This window comes from Salvelinus alpinus, chromosome 2, assembly GCF_045679555.1.
Source record: "Salvelinus alpinus chromosome 2, SLU_Salpinus.1, whole genome shotgun sequence".
In the NCBI taxonomy this organism is placed as follows: domain Eukaryota; kingdom Metazoa; phylum Chordata; class Actinopteri; order Salmoniformes; family Salmonidae; genus Salvelinus; species Salvelinus alpinus.
In genome coordinates this window covers 71436807-71464427 of record NC_092087.1, presented here as the reverse complement: position 1 = coordinate 71464427, position 27621 = coordinate 71436807, and the positions used below count along the sequence as shown (strand labels likewise).

Genomic DNA, 27621 nt, shown 5'->3' with positions numbered 1-27621 from the left:
GAATGAAGAATGTCTACAAAAATATGGTAAAATCAAACAGTTATTGGAAGTTTCACCTGTGGTAGTTTGTGAGTCAACTGTTTCACTTAAATAGCTTTGGCATTAGGTTGTGGCATTATACATAGTGAAGATGAAAATAGTACAAGTCACAATTGAATCAGTTCTGTCATAACACATTGTATATATTTTTTAAGGTAATATCCCCATTCCACATAAATCAGAGATCCTCTCGGGGAAATCGTACAATGGAATCCAAGCTCTCCTATCTGTTGTCATTCAAAGAAGACGTGATTCCAACGGAATACATCCAGCCACACTACAAGGAGTCATACCGGCTTGCCATCTACGCTCTGGTCAGTGGGGGTAGAGATGCCTACCAGGAGTACCTCAAAGCTGAACAACTCAGTAACTTTCTCTCTGAAGAGGAGGTCATCTTCATTTTGGACAATGCAGAGTTGCCAGTCCCAGAGGATGAGGATTATGAAGCAAGGAAACGTGAAAGTGAAGAAAATGTCAGCGCTCCCTCGACTTACTTCCCCACTGAGTCAGATGAGGAGGTTCCTGACCTTGACCTCGGCTGGCCAGAGGTCACCAATGAGAACGTGGAGACAAACATCAGCCTGCTTTTCCATCCTCCCGGACACAACACACCGACCATCAAAGAGATGATACGTAAACAAATCCAAGACGCAAGACAGGTAACGAGGCACAATAATATAATTTCCCATCAATCATTTGCAGTGTCTGGTATTTACTGTTATGGTTTGTACAAATACACATTCCAGGTTTGAATTGCCTTTCTCACAGAGTAGCATTTCCCACAGGTACACATGTTGAAAAAAAATGTATGTTCAGTTAAATGTCTGTGGCATATCAACCACCTAAGCCTGTCTCAACTTGAACCGGTTTCAACATAGGCCGACTGAAATTTTAGCATCACACGTCATGACTGCTTGCCAGGCTTATTGTTTTCTGAAATGTTTCCACTCATCTTCCTTACAATTGGATATGTAATTCCAGAAGGTTATGAAAGAGTGTGTGCGGATAACAAAAGTAATTGTTACTTCTCAAAACGCACATACTGTGCTGTACAGACAGTGCACTTTTGAATACCACAATTACTCAATGTTGGGGAAGCTACTCTGAAAATATAGTTTACCAAGCTACCAATTACTTCACACTGGAAGAAGTTAAGCTACACTGAAGCAATCCTTAAGAAAAATATAGTTTACTTACCTAAAGTTACTTTGAAAAAGTAGTTCACTACCTTCACTACGATCATATATACATCTGAAATGTTGTTGACCCCAAATTGCAAGAGCAGATTACTCTGGAGTCAGATGTGTAATTAAGCCTATTTAACACAAAAAGTGAGAATAAGGCACATGAAAAATGTTTCGTGAGAATTAGGCAGGGCTGATGCAGAAAAATAAATGTAATTCTTGCCTACTTCACCCATGTTTTATTTTTGAAAAAAAGTAGTGTGTAGTTCCAGTAGGTAGCTACACCACTATATTGCAAAACAAGTAATTAACTACTGAAAATATTTGAATTTAGTTAATCTACCACCAAGCTACTGAAAAATGTAATTAAATTACTAGTTGAACTACATGTAGTTCACTACTCCCCAACACAGCAATTACTACACAGAAAAAGACATGAGGCACCTTTTCAGATTTGGTGACCAAGTTCTGAGACTTCTACTTTCAATAAACCTCTGCAGTTCACAAAACTGATCATTAAGCGTGTTCTTAATCCCTTTCCATTATAGGTTATTGCTATAGCGATGGATGTCTTCACTGACGTTGATATTTTTAAGGAGATTGTCAATGCGACTACAAGGGGAGTGAAGGTCTACATACTTCTTGATGACTTCCAATTCAAAAGCTTTCTGAATATGGCTAAGAGCGCAGGTGTCCAAATACAAGATCTCAAGGTAAGGAATTATATTTGAAATACTTTGCAAAATGCCTAGTGGTTAGAGAGTTAGGCCAGTAACCGAAAGGTTGCTAGATCGAATCCCCGAGCTGACAAGGTAAAAATCTGTCGTTCTGCCCCTGAACAAGGCAGTTAAGCCACTGTTCCTAGGCCGTCTTTGTAAACGAAAATTTGTTCTTAACTGACTTAAAAATGAATACAAAATAACAAAAACTGCTTTGTCCAATGAAATACCACAATTTTCTACACATAATGTGTGTATAAAAAAATAGGAAGACCTTCCTAATATTGAGTTGCACACACTTTTGCCCTCAGAACAGCCTCAATTAGTCAGGGCATGGCCTCTACAAGGTGTCGGAAGTGTACCACAGGGATGTTGACCCATGTTGACTCCAATGCTTCCCACAGTTAAAGTCAAGTTGGCTGGATGTCCTTTGGGTGGTGGACCATTCTTGATACGCATGGGAAGCGGTAGAGCTTTAAAAAATCCAGCAGCGTTACAGTTCTTGACACACTTAAACCAGTGCGCCTGACAACTACTACCATACCCTTTCAAAGGCACTTAAATCGTTTGTCTTCCCTATTCATCCTCTGAATGGCACAAATACACAACCAATGTCTCAATTGTCCCAAAAGCTTAAAACTCCTTCTTTAACCGGTCTCCTCCCCTTCATCTACACTGATTGAAGTGGATTTAACAAGCGGCATCAATAAGAGATCATAGCTTTAACTTGGATTCACCTTGTCAGTCTATGTCATGGAAAGGGCAAGTGTTCCTAATGTTTTGTACACTCAGTGTATATTCACAAATGAACTGTAAGAGCTTAAAGTCCTTATTAAATTGTATTTATTTTATTTATTTAACCTTTATTTTATCAGGGCGTCATACTGAGACCAAGGTCTCTTTTAAATGCATAGCAGGGGTTTGTCAGGCATGACCTTTTCACTATTGACAGGAGTTTTCGCGGATTAGCAATGACATTTGCTCCACACCCTTGGTGGAAATGCAGTAGTCATTTACCGGTGTGTCTATTTCCCTTGAAGCATAATCAGTGTATTAACATGCTGGATGTCATCAGCGGGTTTATTTCATGAGGTTTATAGCACAGTGCCAGGCTTGTTCCTGTTACAAAGTGTCTTTACCCTTTGTCTCTATTGGATAGATCGAGAACTTGTTTTTGAGCAAAAACAAAGTTTCCCAATGAAAGGTGAAATGTCTTTGTTGTCTTGCTGTAACTCTTAATCATTCCAAACCAATTTTCTGGTTGGCCTCCTGTCTATGGTTTTGGGGATGGTTGTCAAGTTTGATAAGGTTAGAGTTGTAGTAGTAGTAGTAGTAGTAGTAGTAGTAGTGGTGTGTGTGTGTGTGTGTGTGTGTGTGTGTGTGTGTGTGTGTGTGTGTGTGTGTGTGTGTGTGTGTGTGTGTGTGTGTGTGTGTGTGTGTGTGTGTGTGTGTGTGTGTGTGTGTGTGTGTGTGTGTGTGTGTGCGAAAAAATAAATGGTGAGAGATTTTCTCTTAGTTCTTCTGTCTTGTTCAGAACTTGCGAGTTCGGACAGTGAAAGGACAGCAGTACATGTGTCGATCTGGAGCAAAGTTCCATGGATCTTTGGAGCAGAGGTTTCTATTGGTGGACTGCAAAACAGTGTTGTACAGTACATACAGGTATGTCTAAGGTATGTCTAACCAGCAATGTCCCCTCTTTTGCATTTAAAACATAAATATGTTCCCAAACTCTTCCTTATACTTGTTAAATACAGTATATTAAATATAATATTATACATTATATAGCATACTAACATTTTATAAAGTATTCATGGAGTTTTATATATAAGTAACCGGATGACTGCATTTATTTATTATAACACCTTTCTTTTGGTCTCCCTTTTCTCCAGCTTCATGTGGTCCTTTGAGAAAATCAACCTCAGCATGGTCCTGGTGGTCACAGGGCAGCTGGTGGGCTCCTACGACGAGGAGTTCAGACGTCTGTTTGCCCGATCCACTCTGCCTGTCACTCTCTCTCAGACTTCCGGAAAGAGCTGGCAACAGCCACGTACAACCCTTATTCTGGTCTTCTCTTTGAGAGCAGACTCTCTCTCGACCAGATTCACATGAGATCCCGTGGGAGACAGCTTGGCTTGACGAGTTCTACTGGTCAACAGAAGGACGATCGATACAACAATGGACAGATGGTCACAAGAAGACTGAGCTTTCAGGACAGACTGAATCAATCTCACTGCACCGATATGGGGAAACTTGTGAGGGGACACAGCTACGCCGGAGAGCTGCCGCAGAGAGGGAATTCCACAACTCCCTTGACGAATGTAAGAGATGACGCTGGCGGCAGTCACGGTGCCCCTGAGAGAGGCAGTCGCATCGAGGACACACTGTTACCAGGCAGGATTAATCATTACATGCAGAAGAAGAAGTATGGCATTGACCAACAGCATCTACTCCCTTTCAGCAGTGAGAACTCTCTTAGCAGGTGGAAGATCGACTCGTACCTCAACAACAGTGATGCGACCCTAGGGGAGCCAGTTGAGAATCTGCATCTGCCTGACAGTACGCAGAACCCAACCAAATCATCCCGGATGAGAACATCAGTCCTCTTCAACAGCCGTCTGGCAGAGCAGTCTAAAACTCCTAACTATATGTCTGAGCACTCTGTGACATCTCCACAAGGCAGTCTATGGATGCTATCTCCACAGGGCAGTCTAGGAGTGACATCTCCACAGGGCAGTCTAGGAGTGACATCTCCACAGGGCAGTCTAGGTGGCCTAAGCAACTTCCAACCCCAACTGACCCCTGCTAGATTGAGGGAGAGTCAGATAAGATTGGAAGAGATCAGACGGAAAAGGCTCAGTTTACATGAGTATGAGGAACCTGTCAGCAACTTAAGGCCAGGGCAGAGCCAGGATTCTCTCAGGCTGTCTATTTTCTCTACTCTCGAAAGAGCTAAAGGAAGGTCGTCAGAGAGAGGCCTGGATAAAAGGCACAGTGCGGCAGAGCTAGCAGGCAGCTCCGAACACAGTTCTAATCAGGGACCATCCAGCCACAGAGAGGAACTCACCCCAGGAGGTCAACAGGAAGAGGGAAACAGAGTTGAAGGACAAAAATATAAACTAACCAACTTCAGTGATGCACAAAGGTCTGTCTCACAATACGATATCACGACCAAGACAGAGAGGAATCCTCTTGATGACTGGCAAGAGCCTCTCTCCAGGACGATGTCGGCAGCCCAACTGGGAATACAACTAAAGGAACCTTTGCTCAAGCCCTCCAACTTCAGACCAACTGGACTTAATGTGGAGAGCTCTAAAGGGCTAACATCTTTGATTGGAATACCAGAGGAGAAGGAGTGCTCCACCAGGAAGAGTTATGAATCCACTGACCAGCTGGCCAACAGCTCTGAATTGGTGCTCTCCGCAGACAAAGAGAAAACACGCCAAAGTGTGAATCCATTGAAACGCAGAACTTCTGTGACATCAATAAAGAATATAGTGCATGCCGATGTTTCAGTGGAGAAAATGGTGGAGAAAACGCCACACAAGGAAGAAGGAGCAGAACTCCAAAGGCAGAATTCATTCAGATCCACACTTCAAAGGACAGGTTCAGTGAGATCAAAGCATTTAGTGCAGGCTGACATTTCAACAGAGCAGAGAACCATCTCAGATCCTCCTGGAAAACCGTCAGCTGTGGGACTTACTACATCACCCAAGGGTCATTCTCCAAGCCCTTCCAGGTCATCACACAATGCGGCTGGCTCTGAAACCGAAAAGGAACAACAACATAATTCTCCCAGCCCAGCAGGTAAATCATAATCTCCTGGGTTAACTACTAGCTGGGTTAGAAAGAGCTTTAGAAAGAAATGTGAACCGGACAAGAACTCCCTGAGCTCCACAAACACTGTGGCGAGTCGAGCAGCAATTCATTCAGACACCAGGCGGAAACGAGCACATAGCCGGTTTGAGAGTTTTGTTTCATTTGACAACAAGCCTTCTGATAAACCGACATCAACTACTACAAACAGATATGACTCAGACAAACACAGGAGTTTGTTTGTGAGACATCCCTCTGTTAGTTCCATACACAGCTTTCAGACGGAAACTACGCCTAATGAAAATAAGCTTGGCCGATTCATACAACGGGTGGGGAATCTCATCAGCAAGAAGTGAATGTGTAAATGTTGTCTATGATCAAGGCAATAACAGCACTGTTCTATGACAGGGTTTGTATTGTAAATTAGACTGTTAAGTCTTTAGGGAATTTGCATGTATTTTTTGCACTGGTTATGAGATACATTTTATTGGAAAATAAATGTACATATTGGAATGTTCTAATATGGCAAGTGTGCGGATTCTGATAAAGCAATATAATTGTTATTCCTTACTTGTGAAATGGTCATTTAGATTGTCCCTTAGTTGTCAATCGAATACCCCAAATGTGAGTATATTACTGTCCTTTGTTTTGAGTTCAAAGTGCATACATGCATAGGACAATAATTGCTTCAATATAAGGTACCCTGTGTTCTGTGTTCAGCTATACATGTAATATAAGTTTCAATGTCAGTATTCAGTGTAAAGTGGCCAGTTTCCTTTCATACATTTTCCCATAGCACTGTAATGGTTTGAGAATGTTATTTATGTTTGTGTACCATGCTGACAGCTATCTACTGTAAGGCATCATCATTCACGACCCAAACACCAGATGTTTCCTACTCTCTTTTAAATGTGATAATTCATTTTCAATTCATTTGGGCCCTGCACACAGATGTTGATATTTCAATCATGTTTTTATTGTTTTCTGTCAAATATGGAAAAATAAATATATATATAATGAAAGAAAGAAAGCATTGTCTGAATTCAATCAATCCATTTGTTTAACAGGAATCTGAGTGTACAATATTGAGTACTTCTATATGAAATATTCCAGACATTTGTTTCTCTCTGTATCCAATTCTTCAGTCTCAATCTCAAATTGCTTCAGAGCAATAAAATACTGCACAAATGGTTCTCCCAGCGCTCCGCGAATCACATGGTCTTCGCTCAAAGCCACCAGAGCGTCCTCCAGCTTCACAGGGATGGCAAACTGCTGTTTCCCCAGCTGGGTGTGGGTGGAGGCCCTGGTCAGACCTGTCTCAGCCGCCAGGTTGCGTTTGATACCGTCCAGTCCTGCCGCCACGGTGGCCGCCAGCACCACGTATGGGTTAGCCATGGCCGAGCCCAGCTTGTTGTCGATATGCGTCTCCCGCCCGCCGTGGCATTTTACATTGAAGGCGCTGCTGTTGTCGTTGTAGCCATAGGTGGCGTAAAGCACGTTGTGCTTGGGGTCTTTAACCTTCTTGGCGATGTGGCTGCGGCAGCCCAGCCCAGGGGAGAGCAGGCAGCTCAGGGCGGCCGAGTGGCTCAAGAGCCCCGCAAGCCACTTCCTGCCAATCTCCGACAGCTCCCCTGTGCCGTGGTCCCCGGTGTGGAAGAGACTACGGTGGCTGTTGGCGTCCCAGAGAGAGTGGGAAAGCACCCCGGCGTTGTACAGGCTGTCGTCGGTGAAGAAGCTGGCGATGTAGCTGTATTTCCTCGCCATCTCTTTGATGCCGGTACGAAACGTGAAGGCGGTGTCGGCGGCCGCGATGCCGAACTCCGGCCTCAAGTTGATCTCCATCTGACCGGGCACCATGGCTGAGGCCAAACTGTCCACGTCGGCCCCCATGCAGTACATCCCATTCACCAGCTGCTGGAAGAAGGGCAGGTCGTGGTTGCTGGCCAGGGTGGTGGCAGGGAACAGCATGCTCTTGGGGCCCACCCTGTCGGGCGCGCCCAGGACACAGCACTCGTAGGTGAAGGAGGAGTACAGGGAGAAACCCATGCTCTGGAGCTGCCCCATCAGCTGCTTGGCGATGAGACGGGGTGCGGTGCGCAGGGGGCTGCCGGTTATCATGCAGGGGTCACAGATGACCCGGGCCGTCTGCTCTGCCCAGGGCAGCACCCTGAAGGTCGACAGGTCTGGGATAAGCAGCACGTCGCTACTGAAGTTGGCAGGGTTGTTGGCGTGGTCCACCTCACAGCTCTTAGGGCTCAGGGTCAGCTCTAGGTAGCTTCTTGGCATCGGCACCCCGTATACTGCTTTCTCCTGTAAAGATAAAAAAAGGTTTACATCATGGGACCTTTCCTGTAGGCAAGCATAACCATTGAGCAACCATTTAAACAAATAGCATTATAATATTGTGGGTTGTCTCAATACACTATAGCTAGTACGTTTCAGGATGTCTGTGTACTGTGTGTGAGATGATTACATGAAAGAAGCGGACTGGCACTGTCTTAGACCTGGAGACCCCATGGAGATCTGTGGCCTCGAAGCGGACAAAGTTGATATTCTCCCGGGCAATCTGCTGCTTGATGTGCTCCATGGTGGAGACAAAGCTCCGAGTCCCAGACTTATCCATGTTGTCTTTACTGTTATCTATGAGAAAAAGAGCCAAAAGCAACTATCATGTCTGTAAAAAAAAGATAGTCGCTTGTGATGGAACTACTTTACTAGCTACAAGTTTATACAAAATAAGAATATAAGCTTTTTGATAAATCTAATCCAAAACCAGACTAACCTCCACAGTTGGCACTGCTGCTCTCAAACGTGGACGACCGTACTTCGGATTGCCTGTTTGCTCCAGTCACATCTGACCTGTGTGAGGTTGACGAGTCCATACCGGAGCCAAGCTGGATGGAGCTGCTGTCCCTGGACCTGGTGGACACCCTCCTGGAAGCATCAGAGTGGGGCTTGAAAGTGGTGAAGGAGGACTGGGACTCCGGCCGTCCATCTCCCCTGTTGGTCCCATGCAGGTAGGTGTAAGGGGCTGGGCTCCCAGGACGCCCCCCCTCCTCCTTCCCCCGGGCACCAAGCATGGAACTATCCTTCAGGATACTCTTCAACTCATCCATGGTCTGTCTGGAGACCCCCACCTCGCCCTTTGGGCTGTAGGTGCAACCCTCTCTGGACCACTCCACCCTGGAGGGGGGGCCCTCATCCTGCCTGGGCCGAGCCCTCTCTGGAGACATAGAGGGCCTGTGGGAGTGGGGAGAGGGGCCGATAGAGATGATGGTGGGGTTGCTTTCTGAGGGTCTGGGGCTGCTCACGTAGTCGGAGTGGTGGACTATGGACGGCCCCCCTCTGTCCCAGTCCACTGGGGCCACATGTTTCCCACTCACCTTCACCCCCTTCTTCTTGCCCAGGCTCATTCCACTGCCATCTACCTGGTCTCTGAGCCTAATTGAGCCCTCCTGGAAACACCACACAAACACCAAAAATATACAGTATTTTAAAGTACTTTTCATATATTTATTATATAGTTATTAATAAACATATATATTTATTAATATATATATACATTTTAATACTTACAACAAATAGATTACAGTTAAATTAACAATGCATTTGTTACACCATATTAAAACAAAAGGGATGGAAAAATATATATTTTTTTTTTACCATTTTCTTTTTCAGATTATGGAATAGTGATGTCTTTTAAGTTTCTTCAATTCAGTTACCATTCACGGGTAAAAAGAAACAACAACAACAACGTTGTGTCCAAATCCAAAACACCATACTGGGATTTACAGGTCTAAAAAATGTAAAAGAGCTAGAGATGTTACCTCGAGAACGAGATCCTCTGAGTCATGCATTCCTTTTATACTCATTTGTGAGTTTTGACCTGAGATTTGAGTGCCTTCATTTGAAACCAGAGCTATGCTCGCACATTTCTTTTATGGACAATTGGCACAATGGTGATGGATTGGAAAATTCTCTCAACGCACCCATGGGCACTCCTGTTGGACACTGGTATCCACTGACAACTGGTAGAGACTGAAACACTTCTGCTTTCACCCCACTGGCTATTAACATCCACGATTCAATATCCCCCTTTGTGTCAATGCAAAGGGAGGTGGAGACAAAAACACACAGCTCAGCTATTTTGTTTGTGCCTCCAATCATGACATTCAGGCAGTTTCTAGAAAGATGCATTTAGTTCAAAAGTACTGAGAAACATTAACATGTTTATCAGGCATCTACAATAGATGTTGTAACGCTAACTTTTTGCTGATATAAACTATTTTATGGTAAAGAACTAGGCTACAGTCTGTATGAAATAAAACTAGGTTTGATATGGCTTCACAAAACCTTTATATCAAGACTGGAACCAAATATGCTCTCTTTTCTATAATAAATATATTTTTTCTATAGTGAGATTAGTTTATATTTAGATTAACTTGTGCAACATTGGCATAGGACCTAGATTGAATTTAGTGCTCATCCAGAACACTGTAACAACTTGATAACAACTTTATTACAATATTATTAAGAACAACTATACAACTATATTATATCATAAAATACTTTTCACTGAAATACCTAATAAGATTATTTTTTTTAAAGTAATATAGACTGCAATACAGCATAGCCTAGCTATAGCCTACTTATAAATACCTAAAAAATAGTGCATTTTACCTGCTAAGATGTGTGCATCATGATGTGTAGAATTCCGGTCACTCAACTTTTGAAAGAATAGCCTATTTGTTGCCACATATGTCTAATAGGGCCTAAACGATGTTCGTCACTAGCTTCTATGAGAAGGGTGCTATTCCAGCCCGCAAAGCGGGGTGTTCCTGCATGTAGGCATTCCTGCATCTGCAGGAAACCCTCTTTATACTTCTATTCGTTAATTTTTAAGCTTTTGTCTCAGTCGGCATTCAAGTAATAATAAGGAATTCCCCTCGACCACGCCCACAAATTGGGGAAAACCAACATTATTTCCTATTGACCCCCATTTTAAAAGAGGCAACATCCCCCCCAAAAAATGCACTGTCATGTTAACAAGCAACATATCCCAAAAACAGGACATGTCAAAGTAAAATGGACAATATGGAATGGACAATCACAACTGTCATCCTGGAGTTTCAACCTATTGTCATGATCAGAGGTTTCAAGTTTCTATCCGTAAATTGTCCGGACCGGACGTCTTTTTTTGGTGTTTTACAAACGGTAGGCTTACCACATAGATGAGCATACATAAACATTTGATTTCTGGCAACACTGTAGGCTACATCTCATGTAAGCTCGGACTGATGCCGATGCCTTTTGGCCGTTTTCTTTGGTGCAGTCCTGACCGGCCTTGATTTCCACATCCACGGACATTGGTTTTTGGTCCGGTGTGGACCAAATCTGAACCAATCATAGGCGTCTATGTTTGGTTCCGATTTGGTGCGGTCGAGACCGACCTTAATTTCAATGTCTACGGACATAGATTTTTGGTCCGGTCCAGACCAAATTTGGTCCAATCATAGACGTCTATGTTTGCTTCAGATTTTGTCCAGTCTGGACCGGCCCAAGCGCCGAGTGGCACAGTGGTCTAAGGCACTGCATCTCAGTGTTTGAGGCGTCACTACGGACACCCTGGTTCGAATCCAGGCTGTATCACAACTGACAGTGATTGGGAGTCCCATAGGGCAGCGCACAAATGGCCCAGCGTTGTCCAGGTTTGGCCGGTGTAGGCCGTCATTGTAAATAAGAATTTTTCTTAACGGACTTGCCTAGTTAAATAAAGGTTAAATCAAATATAAACTAAATATTTTCAACTTTCATTCAAAACCAATATTGAGGCTGATTTCAACATCGGGAAAATACATATTTTCAATGTCTGGAAAATGTGTATTGTCAACTTTCATTCAGAACTGAAAATACGTATTTTTTCCAACGTCCGCAAAAGATGCCTTTCAATGTCCCGGAAAATATGTATTTTAAATGTATAGAAAATATGTATCTTCACCTCTCATTAAGAACCTAAATTAAACCAAACCTTAACGTCTGGAAAATACATATTTTACACGTCTTTTCAACGTAATTTTGCTTAGTTAGGACTATTCTAGTTTTTTTGGGGGGGGGGTCTCTTCGTAACATATTGTACGTTTTTGCAAATTCGTAACATATCATACGAATTGTAATTCGTAACATATCATACTAAATGGATGATGGACATCCACAAATTAATACATACCATACGAAATGTAACATTTCATACTAAAAGGAGTGTCCCGGATTCATGTTCAAAGTAATAAGAAATGCTCTGAGGCCAGGTTGTAGCTACGGTAGATAGTGTCCTTCGCCCCCACTTGTGAGGCACGAGTTTCTCCGGAACACAGCAGGCGGGAGGCGGGGGCGACCGGTAGACAGTGTCTTTCACCCGCGTGTTGGGCACTGTTTAAAAAAATTATAATTAAGGGGTGGATCAGCTTAATATTGCGGAAAGATTGTTGCTTCCATCAATGTAATTGTCTGCATCATTTCCAATCCCCCATATATTTTTGGGATAAATATATATATCCATATACAGTGGGGAGAACAAGTATTTGATACACTGCCGATTTTGCAGGTTTTCCTACTTACAAAGCATGTAGAGGTCTGTAATTTTTATCATAGGTACACTTCAACTGTGAGAGACGGAATCTAAAACATCCAGAAAATCACATTGTATGATTTTTAAATAATTAATTTGCATTTTATTGCATGACATAAGTATTTGATCACCTACCAACCAGTAAGAATTCCGGCTCTCACAGACCTGTTAGTTTTTCTTTAAGAAGCCCTCCTGTTCTCCACTCATTACCTGTATTAACTGCACCTGTTTGAACTCGTTACCTGTATAAAAGACACCTGTCCACACACTCAATCAAACAGATTCCAACCTCTCCACAATGGCCAAGACCAGAGAGCTGTGTAAGGACATCAGGGATAAAATTGTAGACCTGCACAAGGCTGGGATGGGCTACAGGACAATAGGCAAGCAGCTTGGTGAGAAGGAAACAACTGTTGGCGCAATTATTAGAAAATGGAAGAAGTTCAAGATGACGGTCAATCACCCTCGGTCTGGGGCTCCATGCAAGATTTCACCTCGTGGGGCATCAATGATCATGAGGAAGGTGAGGGATCAGCCCAGAACTACACGGCAGGACCTGGTCAATGACCTGAAGAGAGCTGGGACCACAGTCTCAAAGAAAACCATTAGTAACACACTACGCCGTCATGGATTAAAATCCTGCAGCGCACGCAAGGTCCCCCTGCTTAAGCCAGTGCATGTCCAGGCCTGTCTGAAGTTTGCCAATGACCATCTGGATGATCCAGAGGAGGAATGGGAGAAGGTCATGTGGTCTGATGAGACAAAAATAGAGCTTTTTGGTCTAACTCCACTCGCCGTGTTTGGAGGAAGAAGAAGTATGAGTACAACCCCAAGAACACCATCCCAACCGTGAAGCATGGAGGTGGAAACATCATTCTTTGGGGATGCTTTTCTGCAAAGGGGACAGGACGACTGCACCGTATTGAGGGGACGATGGATGGGGCCATGTATCGCGAGATCTTGGCCAACAACCTCCTTCCCTCAGTAAGAGCATTGAAGATGGGTCGTGGCTGGGTCTTCCAGCATGACAACGACACGAAGCACACAGCCATGGCAACTAAGGAGTGGCTCCGTAAGAAGCATCTCAAGGTCCTGGAGTGGCCTAGCCAGTCTCCAGACCTGAACCCAATAGAAAATCTTTGGAGGGAGCTGAAAGTCCGTATTGCCCAGCGACAGCCCCGAAACCTGAAGGATCTGGAGAAGATCTGTAGGGAGGAGTGGGCCAAAATCCCTGCTGCAGTGTGTGCAAACCTAGTCAAGAACTACAGGAAACGTGTGATCTCTGTAATTGCAAACAAAGGTTTCTGTACCAAATATTAAGTTCTGCTTTTCTGATGTATCAAATACTTATGTCATGCAATAAAATGCAAATTAATTACTTAAAAATCATACAATGTGATTTTCTGGATTTTTGTTTTAGATTCCGTCTCTCATAGTTGAAGTGTACCTATGATAAAAATTACAGACCTCTACATGCTTTGTAAGTAGGAAAACCTGCAAAATCGGCAGTGTATCAAATACTTGTTCTCCCCACTGTACATACACATATGCATACATATACACATATATACATACACATACCTATATAGACATTTATACTTTTTTAAGAATATACCTTTATTATTCCCCGCAAACCCTACCACCCTTCCCCAAATTGGAGTAAACTAATAAACACTTAGGCTTCTACCTTCAGTTTATACATCTTATACACATTTTACAGACACAATCTATTTTACAATAGTTATATTTTTTGTTTTTAGTCCTTCCTCTATTTCTGATGTCCATCCAGTTTGGTTTCTATTTGTAACTGTGCTATTTCACAACATTTCTGAACCTATATACATTTTACAGACCCCGTATGTTTTACATTGGTTATCTTGATATTAGTCTCACCCTTCAGCTCCATTCAACCCTTCCCATATATCTCTCAACATCATCCATTTTGGATTTCTATTTGCCATATATTTTTCAACTGTGCTTTGATGCTTCACAAAAGTACTGAACCTTTCTATTCTCATAGCTTCTACAGATTGTAACTTAAAGATTTTTTTTTTTGCTAAAATAATTATTATATTATTGATTGATTGACTATGGCTTTTCAAATCACCCAGTATTGCTATCTGCAGCTGTAACGTCCTGACCAGAGTTATTATGTGTTTTGCTTGTTTAGTGTTGGTCAGGACGTGAGCTGGGTGGGAATTCTATGTTGTGTGTCTAGTTTGTCTGTTTCTATGTCCAGCCTAATATGGTTCTCAATCAGAGGCAGATGGTAATCGTTGTCCCTGATTGAGAATCATATATAGGAGGCTTGTTTTGTGTTGGGATTTTGTGGGTGTTTGTTTCCTGTCTCTGTGTTTGTGTTCTGCACCAGATAGGACTGTCTCGGCTTTCACGGTTTGTTATTTTGTTTGTTGTTTGTAGTGTTCACTTGTGCTTTATTAAACATGTTGAACACTAGCCGCGCTGCACTTTGGTCCTCTCCTTCAGCGCAGGAAGAAAGCCGTTACAGCAGCGTTAGTTCTAGGCAAATGTTGCAATTCTTCAGCCATTCCTGGACCTGTGACCAAAAACGAGTTACATATGGACAATACCAAAATAAATTATCTAATGACTCTGCCTCCTCACAGCAAAATCTGCAGAGCTGGGAAGATTGTATTGTATATATATAACATTCTATTGGTTGCAAGAAGTTTGTATAGTAATTTAAATTGAAAAATTGGACATTTTGAATCCGGCGTAGTTTTGCGTATCAATTCATAAACCATGTGCCATGGAATGGGTACATCGAAAATCTCTTCCCAACTATTTTGCAATTTATATGGCACAGCTGTCAGTTTTTTGGTCCTTAAATTAAATTCGTATATGTTTTTATTTATCACACTTTTCTTTAACCATTTATGTTCTTTAAAACCTCTTATGGCTGAGATCGGATAAGATCCCGTTAACGGGATCGATTTGACAACAGCCAGTGAAAGTGCAGGGCGCCAAATTCAAACAACAGAAATCTCATAATTAAAATTCCTCAAACATACAAGTATTTCACACCATTTTAAAGATAAACTTGTTGTTAATCCCACCACAGTGTCCGATTTCAAAAAGGCTTTACGACAAAAGCACACCAAACGATTATGTTAGGTCAGTACCTAGTCACAGAAAAACACAGCCATTTGTCCAGCCAAAGAGAGTCACAAAAAGCAGAAATAGAGATAAAATTAATTTGATGATCTTCATTAGATGACACTCATAGGACTTCATGTTACACAATACATGTATGTTTTGTTCGATAAAGTTCATATTTATATCCAAAAATCTCAGTTTACATTGGCGTTCAGTAGTTCCAAAATATCCGGTGATTTTGCAGAGAGCCACATCAATTTACAGAAATACTCATAATAAACATTGATAAAAGATACAACTGTTATGCATGGAATTTTAGATCCACTTTTTCTTAATGCAACCGCTGTGTCAGATTTCAAAAAAACTTTACGGAAAAAGCACACCATGCAATAATCTGAGTACAGTGCTCAGACAACAAAACACGCCATACAGATATCCGCCATGTTGTGGAGTCAACAGAAGTCAGAAATAACATTATAAATATTCACTTACCTTTGATGATCTTCATCAGAATGCACTCCCAGGAATCACAGTTCCACAATAAATGTTTGATTTGTTCGATAAAGTCCATCATTTATGTCCAAATACCTCCTTTTTGTTCGCGCGTTTAGTACACAATCCAAACTCACGACGCGCGGGCAAGTCCAGGCGAAGGTTCAGACGAAAAGTCATATTACAGTTTGTAGAAACATGTCAAACGAAGTATAGAATCAATCTTTAGGATGTTTTTAACATAAATCTTCAATAATGTTTCAACCGGAGAATTCCTTTGTCGGTAGAAATGCAATGGAACAGAGCTAACTCTCACGTGAGCGCGCGTGATCAGCTCATGCCACTCTGGCAGAGCCCTGACTCATTCAGCTCTCATTCCCCCATCCTTCACAGTAGAAGCATCAAACAAGGTTCTAAAGACTGTTGACATCTAGTGGAAGCCTTAGGAAGTGCAATATGACCACATAGACACTGTATATTGGATAGGCAAACCTACAAACCTCAGATTTTCCACTTCCTGGTTGGATTTTTTCTCTGGTTTTTGCCTGCCATATGAGTTCTGTTATACTCACAGACATCATTCAAACAGTTTTAGAAACTTCAGAGTGTTTTCTATCCAAATCTACTAATTATATGCATATATTAGCAACTGAGCCTGAGTAGCAGGCAGTTTACTCTGGGCACCTTATTCATCCAAGCTACTCAATACTGCCCCCAGCCATAAGAAGTTAATACAGGACCGACATACAAGTTTCTTACTTTTTTCTCCTTCTACTTGCCTCTTCCATTTTTGCGGTAATGCTGCAATTAATTGGTTGTAATTTTGGGTAGAGCAGACATTTCCATATGTTTGTGTTAGCTGCATGTGTGACATAACTCCACCAGTCCTATTTATGATATCATTCACTAAAAGGATACCTTTTTTTTTTTTTTCTTCGAAAATTACGTTTTTTCAATTAGTATATTTGAGTATATTTCAAAAATCAATTAGTATATTTGAGTTTAACCACAATATTTGTTGTATTATTTGTTCTGTCTTTTCAGGTGGATTAAACTGAAATTGTAAACAACTTTCTAAGGCTTGTTTAAAAAATAACGATATTTTGGAAATGATTTCCTTTTAAACAACCGAAAGTGAGCAGGTGTAATCTGAATAAAGGGGAAAAGGCCATTCTTGAACGTAGGATGAGACATTCCTACTAATTTACTAGAGAACCAGTTTGGATTTAAGTATAACTTTTGTATAACTGATGCCTTTAGTGAGAGGTCTAATGCTTTAATATTTAATAATTTCTGCCCTCCGAATTCATATTCGTTTAGGCCCTTTTAATTAGGCCCTTTTAATTTTTTCTGGCTTGCCGTTCCAAATAAAATTGAATATCTTTTGTTCATATAATTTAAAAAGCAGGTCACTAGGTGTAGGCAAAACCATAAGCAAATAGGTAAACTGTGATATGACTAAAGAGTTAATCAGGGTGATTTTTCCAAAAATAGACAGGTATTTTCCTTTCCATGGTAGCAAGATCTTATCTATTTTTGCTAACTTTCTATAAAAAATGTATTGGAGTGAGATCATTTCTTTCTTTTGGGATTTGTATACCGAGTATGTACACATCTCCGTCAGACCATTTAATTGGTAAACTACATAGTAATGTAAAATTTACATTTTTTTGTGATCCAATAGTAATATCATAATTTGGTTTATATCCAGAGAGGATAGCAAAAGTATCTAGATCCTCTATGAGGCCGTGGAGAGATTCTAATTGTGGTTTTAAAAGAAAACATGAATCATCAGCGTACAATGACACCTTAGTTTTTAAGCCACGGATTTCTAATCCCTTAATATTATTGTTTGATCTAATTTTAACAGCTAACATTTCGATGGCAATAATAAATAGATATGCCGATAGTGGACAACCTTGTTTTACTCCTCTAGTTAGTTTAAAACTTTCTGAGATGTAGCCATTATTTACTATTTTACACCTAGGGTTACTATACATAACTTCAACCCATTTTATAAGAGATTTCCCAAAATTGAAATATTCTAGGCATTTATATATGAACTCCAGAAGTACTTTATCAAAAGCCTTTTCAAAATCAGCTATGAAAACCAGGCCTGGTGTCCCCGATATTCCATAGTATTCTATTGTTTCCAGTACTTGTCTTATATTATCTCCAATGTATCGTCCATGTAAAAAACCTGTCTGATTAGGATGAATAATATCTGACAATAAAATTTTTATTCTATGCGCCAAGCATTTTGCTAGGATTTTTGCATCACAACACTGAAGTGTAAGAGGTCTCCATTTTTTTTTTAAATGTACTGGATCTTTATACACTGCTCCAAAAAATAAAGGGAACACTTAAACAACACAATGTAACTCCAAGTCAATCACACTTCTGTGAAATCAAACTGTCCACTTAGGAAGCAACACTGATTGACAATACATTTCACATGCTGTTGTGCAAATGGAATAGACAAAAGGTGGAAATTATAGGCAAGACACCCCCAATAAAGGAGTGGTTCTGCAGGTGGTGCCCACAGACCACTTCTCAGTTCCTATGCTTCCTGGCTGATGTTTTGGTCACTTTTGAATGCTGGCGGTGCTCTCACTCTAGTGGTAGCATGAGACGGAGTCTACAACCCACACAAGTGGCTCAGGTAGTGCAGCTCATCCAGGATGGCACATCAATGCGAGCTGTGGCAAGAAGGTTTGCTGTGTCTGTCAGCGTAGTGTCCAGAGCATGGAGGCGCTACCAGGAGACAGGCCAGTACATCAGGAGACATGGAGGAGGCCGTAGGAGGGCAACAACACAGCAGCAGGACCGCTACCTCCGCCTTTGTGCAAGGAGGAGCAGGTGGAGCACTGCCAGAGCCCTGCAAAATGACCTCCAGCAGGCCACAAATGTGCATGTGGCTGCTCAAACGGTCAGAAACAGACTCCATGAGGGTGGTATGAGGGCCCGACGTCCACAGGTGGGGGTTGTGCTTACAGCCCAACACCGTGCAGGACGTTTGGAATTTGCCAGAGAACACCAAGATTTGCAAATTCGCCACTGGCGCCCTGTGCTCTTCACAGATGAAAGCAGGTTCACACTGAGCACATGAGCACATGTGACAGACGTGACAGAGTCTGGAGACGCCGTGGAGAACGTTCTGCTGCCTGCAACATCCTCCAGCATGACCGGTTTGGCGGTGGGTCAGTCATGGTGTGGGGTGGCATTTCTTTGGGGGGCCGCACAGCCCTCCATGTGCTCGCCAGAGGTAGCCTGACTGCCATTAGGTACCGAGATGAGATCCTCAGACCCCTTGTGAGACCATATGCTGGTGCGGTTGGCCCTGGGTTCCTCCTAATGCAAGACAATGCTAGACCTCATGTGGCTGGAGTGTGTCAGCAGTTCCTGCAAGAGGAAGGCATTGATGCTATGGACTGGCCCGCCCGTTCCCCAGACCTGAATCCAATTGAGCACATCTGGGACATCATGTCTCGCTCCATCCACCAACGCCACGTTGCACCACAGACTGTCCAGGAGTTGGCGGATGCTTTAGTCCAGGTCTGGGAGGAGATCCCTCAGGAGACCATCCGCCACCTCATTAGGAGCATGCCCAGGCGTTGCAGGGAGGTCATACAGGCACGTGGAGGCCACACACACTACTGAGCCTCATTTTGACTTGTTTTAAGGACATTACATCAAAGTTGGATCAGCCTGTAGTGTGGTTTTCCACTTTAATTTTGAGTGTGACTCCAAATCCAGACCTCCATGGGTTGATAAATTTGATTTCCATTGATCATTTTTGTGTGATTTTGTTGTCAGCACATTCAACTATGTAAAAAAAATAAAAAAATATTTAATAAGAATATTTCATTCATTCAGATCTAGGATGTGTTATTTTAGTGTTCCCTTTATTTTTTTGAGCAGTGTATATACCACTTGGGTCCTGTTTCAGTAATAATGATATCAGACCTTCTTGTTGTGTGTCTAATAATCTACCATTTATATAGGAGTGGTTAAAACATGCTAATAATGGTCCTCTGAGTATATCAAAAAATGTTTTGTATACTTCCACTGGTATGTCATCCAGCCCTGGAGTTTTCCCAGCCTTAAAGGCTTTAATTGCATCAAGAAGTTCCTCCTCTGTAATTTGGCCTTCACATGAGTCTTTCTGTACAGATGTTAATTTTACATTATTATTAGGAAAATAATCCATACAATTAGTTGCAGTTAGTGGAGATGGAGGAGACTGAAAGGAAAACATATTCTTAAAGTACTTTACTCCTCCTCTTTCAAAATATCATTCGGTGAATCATGCGTGACTCCATCATTTGTAACAAGTTTCAATACATTTTTTTGGTAGCATTTCTATATTGAAGATTGAAAAAGAATTTGGTGCATTTTTCCCCATATTCCATCCAGTTCACTTAATTTTTATAATATATTACACTGGATCTTTCTTGAATAAGTTCCTCAATTTCTTTTGTTTTTCCTCTAACTTATTCTGTGCCTCTATGGTAGTTTTTATTGCTATCTAACTGTACTGTTAGTCCTTCAATTTCCTTTGTTAATATGGACTCTTTTGATCTAAATTGCTTATTTTATAGATGAGTACTGAATTGCATGTCCTCTATAGGCACATTTAAAAGTGTCCCATACAATAAGGGGATCTGCTGTACCTATGTTATGTCTGAAAAAGTAAGTTATAAACTTTTCTGTCCTAGTTCTAAACAATGTATCATCTAGTAGGCTTTGATTCAATTTCCAATATCCTCGCCCACGTGGAAATTCTGTAAGAGTAATATATATATATATATATATATATATATATATTGCCAGCAGCATACCACCCTGCATACCACTGTTGGCTTGCTTCTGAAGCTAAGCAGGGTCAGTCCTGGTCAGTCCCTGGATGGGAGACCAGATGCTGCTGAAAGTGGTGTTGGAGGGCCAGTAGGAGGCACTCTTTCCTCTGGTCTAAAAAATATCCCAATGCCCCAGGGCAGTGATTGGGGACACTGCCCTGTGTAGGGTGCCGTCTTTCGGATGGGACGTTAAACGGGTGTCCTGACTCTGAGGTCATTAAAGATCCCATGGCACTTATCGTAAGAGTAGGGGTGTTAACCCCGGTGTCCTGGCTAAATTCCCAATCTGGCCCTCAAACCATCTTGGTCACCTAATAATCCCCAGTTTATAATTGGCTCATTCATCCCCCTCCTCTCCCCTGTAACTATTCCCCAGGTCGTTGCTGCAAATGAGAATGTGTTCTCAGTCAACTTACCTGGTAAAATAAATAAAATAAATATATGCCAATTATGTGATGATCCGACCGCATTCTGTCCCCTATCAACACTTTTTAAACTTTTAGTCCCAGATAGAATGGCATAAGAAAGTAGTCAAGACGACTAGCTTGATTAAGCCTCCGCCATGTATATCTCACTAGGTCAGGGTATTTAAGTCTCCATATATCCACTAATTCCAATATATCCATGACATTCATGATTTCCTTAAGTGCCTGAGGGTGATAGTTTGTAGTGTGATTTCCTTTCCGGTCCATAGAGGTATTTAAGACCGTATTAAAATCTCCCACCATAATAATAGAGTCTAGTATTGCTTGTAGAGTTGATAAATTCTTTGATATATTATTTGGACCATATAGGTTAATAAGCCTTATCTGTTTATTGTCCAATAACATATTTTTAAAAATCCATCTACCTTGATGACCTGTTTGGACAATTTGCACATTTGGATCAAAATTACTGTTAATTAAAACCATCACCGCTTTTGAATTTCTTTGCCCATGGGAGAAATATTCCTTCTCTTTTAGCCAGGTAAATACTGATCGTCTTTTCTTATTATCTGCTAGGCCATTACAATTGTAACTGGCTATACTTATTTCACCACTTACCATAATGAGACACAACTTTCAATTCTATTTATCAAAATATATGTTTGTAAACGTACCATTAAAAAGTAACATGATGATTGAGTGTCTATATAGCTGTACCATGATATTTGCATTTCTACTAAGTAAACCTCCAATTGGTCCCCACTATTCCACCCGCTAAAAGCCCTCCTCACCCCGAGTTGGGTTGTCATCCCAATGCCCGGCAGACCAACCCGATCCCCCGTATCCCATAGACCTGAAAAGACTGGGATCCATCCTTCGAAAAGAGCACACAGTGCCATTTACAGAACAGAAGTAGATCAACTGCCAAATGCATTTCCATTGTTGGGCACTGTTTTACCGCAGTTCTGTTAATGACGGTGAGGGCAGGTGTTCGGCATTCAGGAGCGAAGATCACTCTACCGGTGTCGCCCTGCGTCCCGCTAGCTAGCAAGGAGAACTCCGGGAGGCAGGGGCGAAAAACCATTATGACCCTTTTGACCCACATTCAGAAGGGTCACACAAGCATAAAGACAAAAGACAGTACAGTATGAAGATAGCCAGAAACTGCTTCTCCAATAGACATTTTTCCCTTCTCTCATTGACTTCTCAAACCCCGGCCTGGTCTGCTTCGCAAGTGTTCCCAGAAGTCTTGCGATGTTGCGCCTCTGGGTTGAGGGTGAGGGTGGGGGTGAGGGTTGTTCAAAACTCTGACGCGGCTGTCAAGTCAAGACATCCGTCAGTGCTGCTGTGAACCGCATCACAAGAGACATGCCAAATGGGATAATATAAATGGATATCTCCGATGCATTTCAGCATTGTTGCAATTTCAATGTTGTTGATTTGTGTATCACCAAATTTGCTTGAGATGATTTTACTGCAACACTGCTCAATTCATCCAAGTTGCTTGACATTGGCGTTTCAAAGAGTTGTCAGTCAAGGCGAGCTCATGAATATAACCCCCCCACTCAGCCTGTCTTTTCAAACTTACTGGTAGTTAGCCTTGAGATAAAAAGTACTTTTCAGAATGACTGTTCAGGACCTTCCTTATCCCTCAAATCCTTAAACTGAGACCAAGAAGCAACAAAAAAATAGCTTATTTTGACTTTGTGGCTGTGAAAGCTAGTGTAAACCCTAAATGATAAGCACTTTATAGTCAATAATCAGCAATCCTTAAGTATTCAAACAGAGGTGAATAAAACGGAATAAAGAGTTGGCTTCTTTTGCGCAGGACTACAATTTGATCCCAGAGAACATGCCCAGTTTGTAGGCTTTCTAGGGTGGGGTTTCAAGAGAGCTCGAGCTCTGAATAGTGATTGCCCGTTTGCCTTGCGTCGTACTAGTCGAGTAGACGCCGACTCCGCACGGAGGAATTGCCTAGACTGCATGGTGCAAAACCATTTAATATATTTACTTATTTTTAGGGACCGGCTGTATGATTAAGCTACAATCTTCAATGAGTAAGCATATCCCAGTAAGTGTCAATTTTCATATAACAATATTTTGTTACATTGTAGCTACTCGTGTTGTAATTCTGTATCAACTGGTCTTCAATTTTTCAAATGTTAAATCTCGGGCCTCTTCGACACATGCTTTGTTGTCTTTGTGAAATTGATACATGTGAGTTTTTCCTGTGATTAACGGTATGTTAAAGGTGTATGCGAAATTAAATAGGCTTTGCCGTTAGCTTGACATTTTATTCGAGTTCAACGAGGTGGTGGGTTGCCTTTGGAGCGCCTTTGAGAAGCATTTGACGTAGCTATTACCGTCGTATAAAATTTACGCATTTTTCTTATGAACTTATCAGCAATATCATTGACAGTTTCTATAATCATTCTTACCTTAATTAACTGTAGTTTACTTAAACGAGGCGCTAAATATCTCACTATTCAAAATTTTGTTTCTCTATCTCAATGGACATTTACAAGTGCTCGGCTATGAGGCCTCTATACCGGTGATGGCGCCGAGTCTGCCCTCACAAAGGACAGTTTTATAGAAATCCTCTTTCATCATACTTATGTAAATTTCGGTTTGTTTGGGTTTTGTCGTTGGACAGACGTCTAGGTTTGACGTCATTGTATTGTCTCTTAATTAAATGTCCAATTTGGCTCTAATGTTCAGAACAAAACATAATTTTCCAGCCGGAAAATATCGGATTAACTATCCATACTTCAAGCTTCTTAGACAGTATTTGGAGCACCAGCCAGAGAAAAACATATACAATGCTTAGGGCTAAGGGAATTATACATGGCTTGTGTCAAAAATAGCTTTGCTGAAATTCTAACAAATCTTTCCTTCTGTCAACGAGGCATATAGTATGCCTAATATGTAGATATTACTGCTTTTTGTATGCAATTATAAAGAAAAAGAATATGTAGAGAGTTGAGCTGTGACCTACGTAGGCCTTAGTAAGCTACATCCATCCTTCACACATTGGCAGTCGTGTTAGACCCATAAAATTAGACCTATGGTTAGACCAGATCTGGACTGAAAGAGAGCAGCAGTTATGTGTTTCCATAACCTTTTCTTTTTCAATTGTTTTAGCCAGTTCCCCCTTGAGTTTAGAGGCCTTATATCTTACTCCCTTCTCCTCCCCGTCTTGTCTCTTGCAGCAGTTCTGTGGTGTTCTGGGTCACACATTTATGGAGTTTCTGAAGGGCAGTGGGGACTACTGCCAGGCACAGCACGCAGCTGCCTATGCAGACGAGTGAACAGCAGAACTCACCTCCTCTCCGAATACATTGGACCCACAGGAGGAGGATCTGAAACGTTGGCAGGATCGAGGACACCTCCTAACCTACCAGCAGAACGAGCCTGGATGGGGTAACTCTACCTGCTGCACACTGCCCTCGTTGGCTTCTGCCTGGTCAGAATCAAGGGGGAACCTGTCTTGTTTCCCAAAGGAGAAGGGGTTTGATTTTGGTTGTCCACACCCTTTTTTCTGCCAAATCCGACCTCCTTTCGCCCCATAGCCTTCTTTAGCCCACTGGTCACGGTGTATTTTTATTGCGGGAATATAGTTTGACATTTTGTTGATATTCCCTCTCCCTCTAAATAAGTGTTTTTGTTAGATTGTTTTGTGGAAGATCTCGTTTTTTCGTCTGTCACCATGGCGCGTATGAACCGACCTGCCCCTGTGGAGATCACCTACAAAAACATGAGGTTCCTCATTACCCACAATCCAACCAATGCCACCTTGAATAAATTCATTGAGGTGAGCCCTCACATCATTAACACAGTGATGATATCAGAAATGAATTCTGTTATAAAACATAATGAATGTTCTGGATTCTCATAGGTAGTCCCTCTCTTCCATAGTATAAAGGGTCTGTTTAGAAAATATAAATGTTTCCCTGTGTAGTATGTCAAATGTACAATGGAATATGTTGCAGATCATATGAAAATAAAAGTACATTCTTCTACAGGAACTGAAGAAGTATGGCGTGACCACCGTTGTGAGAGTATGTGAGGCCACCTATGATTCCACCTTGGTGGGGAAAGAGGAAATACAGGTTCTGGTAAGCTTCAACATCACTGTTTACATCTCCAATGCAGAACTTATTTACTACCATGTTACTACCATCTTTGTTTTGGTTTCTGAGAAAGAGGGCAGATGAACTAATTTCCCCCTCCACCAATAGGATTGGGCTTTTGATGATGGAGCTCCTCCCTCTAACCAGATTGTTGATGATTGGTTGAACCTCCTGAAGACTAAGTTTAGGGAGGAGCCTGGTTGCTGCATTGCTGTCCACTGTGTAGCTGGCCTGGGGAGGTAAACTAGTGTTCTTATTTCCCCTCTTAGTATAGAAACATGTATAATCATCTAACAAGGATTTTAAACATGTAATAAGTATTTATATTCAGAATTGTGTTAGATTGATGATGCTAGTTCTTTGATAAGAATGCCCAAAAACAATTAGCCATAATACACAGTATTAAAAAGTCCCATAGTACCCTAACCCTAACTGCCTTTTGTCAACTTTTCTTCTGAGTATTTACCAATGTTTTTTTTGTGTTGTACTCCTAGAGCCCCTGTCATGGTTGCCCTGGCTTTGATTGAATGTGGGATGAAGTACGAAGATGCTGTCCAGTTCATCCGGCAGTAAGTCTGATGCAAATACACCTTCATGTAGATCTCTATATACTGTAGCTGCAGCATCTTAAAATGGAGGCTAAAACGCATTGTTTTGAAATAATCGGACTGAGCTGCAATTGAGAAGTTGAAATTGCATTATGTGTACCTTAACCCTTAGTACAGTGTAAGTACATTGTAACAGTGGGTAATATTTCATTCAAAAGGGGAGGCTAGTCTATACAACCCACTGTTTTGAATTAATATCACTGACCTGCAATTTAGATGATGTGAAATGACAATGTACTTTCTCTCGTAACAGGAAGCGTCGCGGAGCGTTCAACAGCAAGCAGCTTTTCTACCTGGAGAAGTATCGTCCAAAGATGCGCCTGCGCTTCAAAGACTCCAACGGCCACCGCAACAACTGCTGCATCCAGTAGTAAAGCCAACTAACTCATAGTCCATGCCAACAATGCCCCTATAAAATACATTAATTTCTTTATCTTATCTACCTGGCAGGCTTGTTTTTTTCTTAGTAAATCCATTGTGTTGAAGTATTTCCATTGGAAATTCATTCTCGAATAATTCAAGTTTTCCCTTCTCAATTAAAAAATGTCAAGTGTCAAAAAAGAGGTTAGTTTGTGAACAAGTGACAGTGAGTGAGTGTTCTCTATGTGTGTCCTTCGAATTGGAAAGGAGCACAGCTAGTGAAGTAATTTTGTGAACCCCCAGATGTTGGTTTATACATGTTGAACACATCCCAAGGTTTTAATTGGCAAGGGTGCTTATTACTTAAAAAAAATATTTTAAAAAGTACTGTAACGATGATTTAACATGAGTAGTTAGGTATCCCTTTAAATTTTATGATTCAGTTCAATACTGAATAGAAAGATGTATGCCTTCCTCCACATGGTTAAAACTTGAAATGCCTTACAATTAAAATGGAACAAAAAGGCAATCGAGTGGGTTTGTCATCCACTACATTAGAAAAGGTGTTTCATTTTTTTACTTGGAACAAAAGAATGTTGCCTTTGTCTTGTGCAGGACGTCTACACACTTAAGTCCTTTCAGTAACTATTTTTAATATGAAATGCTTAATTGTTGCAATATTTGTTTATTGAAAGTCTGGGACCTTTTATTTTTTTATTTTCTCTTATCAAACCTTGTTGATTAATTACTGCCATGTCCGAAATGTGATTTGTGTTTTTCGCTTTGAAACTGGACTTCAACGTCTGCGATATTTTGTATGCCTTTTTATTTTGATGTGCGTAACTTAATACTTGGATACTTGATGATTTATGTATTTGAAAATGTGTATTATTAGGTTGGCTATTTATACTATCAATGGATGTGTGTTTTAGTACCGTGAGCGACAAATTGTAACTGTTCACCAACTTGTGAGAGTACATTAAAATGATACACTGAAAACTTGGTTTTGAATGGCATTTAATGCACTTTAATATCCTATTGTACTCCCATTAGTGAAGGCCTATAATGCCTTACTTGTTTTACATTGGCCTTGTTTAGTTTAATGGATTGTCCCAGTGGGCTTGTTCTGCCTGTAGTACCAGCATTGGCACTAACAAAGAGTCAGATCTGTCTATGGGACTGCTGACTGGTACCGTGGCAGAGAAAGAGGAAGATTACATACTGTTTCATAGAAGATCATGAGAAACCAA

At 41.4% G+C, this 27621-nt stretch overlaps 2 protein-coding genes and 1 pseudogene across 4 annotated transcripts; 2 read left to right on the top strand and 1 right to left on the bottom strand.

Annotated features, from left to right (window-relative positions):
• The first annotated feature begins 245 nt into the window (after positions 1–245).
• Positions 246–6187, top strand: LOC139567635 (protein FAM83B-like; annotated as a pseudogene).
• A 388-nt stretch (positions 6188–6575) lies between these two features.
• LOC139567636 (lengsin-like) lies at positions 6576–23852 on the bottom strand. Of its 3 annotated transcripts, none has more exons than XM_071389019.1 (4): positions 23712–23852; positions 8538–9210; positions 8229–8395; positions 6576–8065 (listed from the first exon to the last, which is right to left on the bottom strand). In XM_071389019.1, exons 2-4 carry the CDS (start codon positions 9166–9168, stop codon positions 6851–6853), a joined length of 2013 nt encoding a protein of 670 aa, XP_071245120.1. In that variant the 5' UTR covers positions 9169–9210; positions 23712–23852; the 3' UTR covers positions 6576–6850. The 3 variants fall into 3 exon arrangements, with proteins under 3 accessions (XP_071245120.1, XP_071245118.1, XP_071245117.1); XM_071389017.1 differs by lacking the exon at positions 23712–23852 and adding an exon at positions 9419–10214; XM_071389016.1 differs by lacking the exon at positions 23712–23852 and adding an exon at positions 9583–10214.
• Positions 23853–24950: 1098 nt separating this feature from the next.
• LOC139567639 (protein tyrosine phosphatase type IVA 1-like) lies at positions 24951–27374 on the top strand. Its single transcript, XM_071389024.1, has 5 exons — positions 24951–25084; positions 25296–25388; positions 25512–25642; positions 25898–25972; positions 26265–27374. The coding sequence occupies exons 1-5, from the start codon at positions 24980–24982 to the stop codon at positions 26380–26382; spliced, it is 522 nt and encodes a 173-aa protein (XP_071245125.1). The 5' UTR covers positions 24951–24979; the 3' UTR covers positions 26383–27374.
• Positions 27375–27621: the final 247 nt, after the last annotated feature.

Coding starts and splice junctions, on each gene's coding strand:
- LOC139567636 (XM_071389016.1), bottom strand. CDS start 9,627: ATGAGTATAAAAGGAATGCATGACTCAGAGGATCTCGTTCTCGAG. Junction 9,211..9,582: donor CAGAGGATCTCGTTCTCGAG/GTAACATCTCTA, acceptor TGGTGTTTCCAG/GAGGGCTCAATTAGGCTCAG. Junction 8,066..8,228: donor TGCCAGTCCGCTTCTTTCAT/GTAATCATCTCA, acceptor TTATCTTTACAG/GAGAAAGCAGTATACGGGGT.
- LOC139567639 (XM_071389024.1), top strand. CDS start 24,980: ATGGCGCGTATGAACCGACCTGCCCCTGTGGAGATCACCTACAAAAAC. Junction 25,643..25,897: donor TGTGTAGCTGGCCTGGGGAG/GTAAACTAGTGT, acceptor TTGTACTCCTAG/AGCCCCTGTCATGGTTGCCC. Junction 25,973..26,264: donor GCTGTCCAGTTCATCCGGCA/GTAAGTCTGATG, acceptor CTCTCGTAACAG/GAAGCGTCGCGGAGCGTTCA.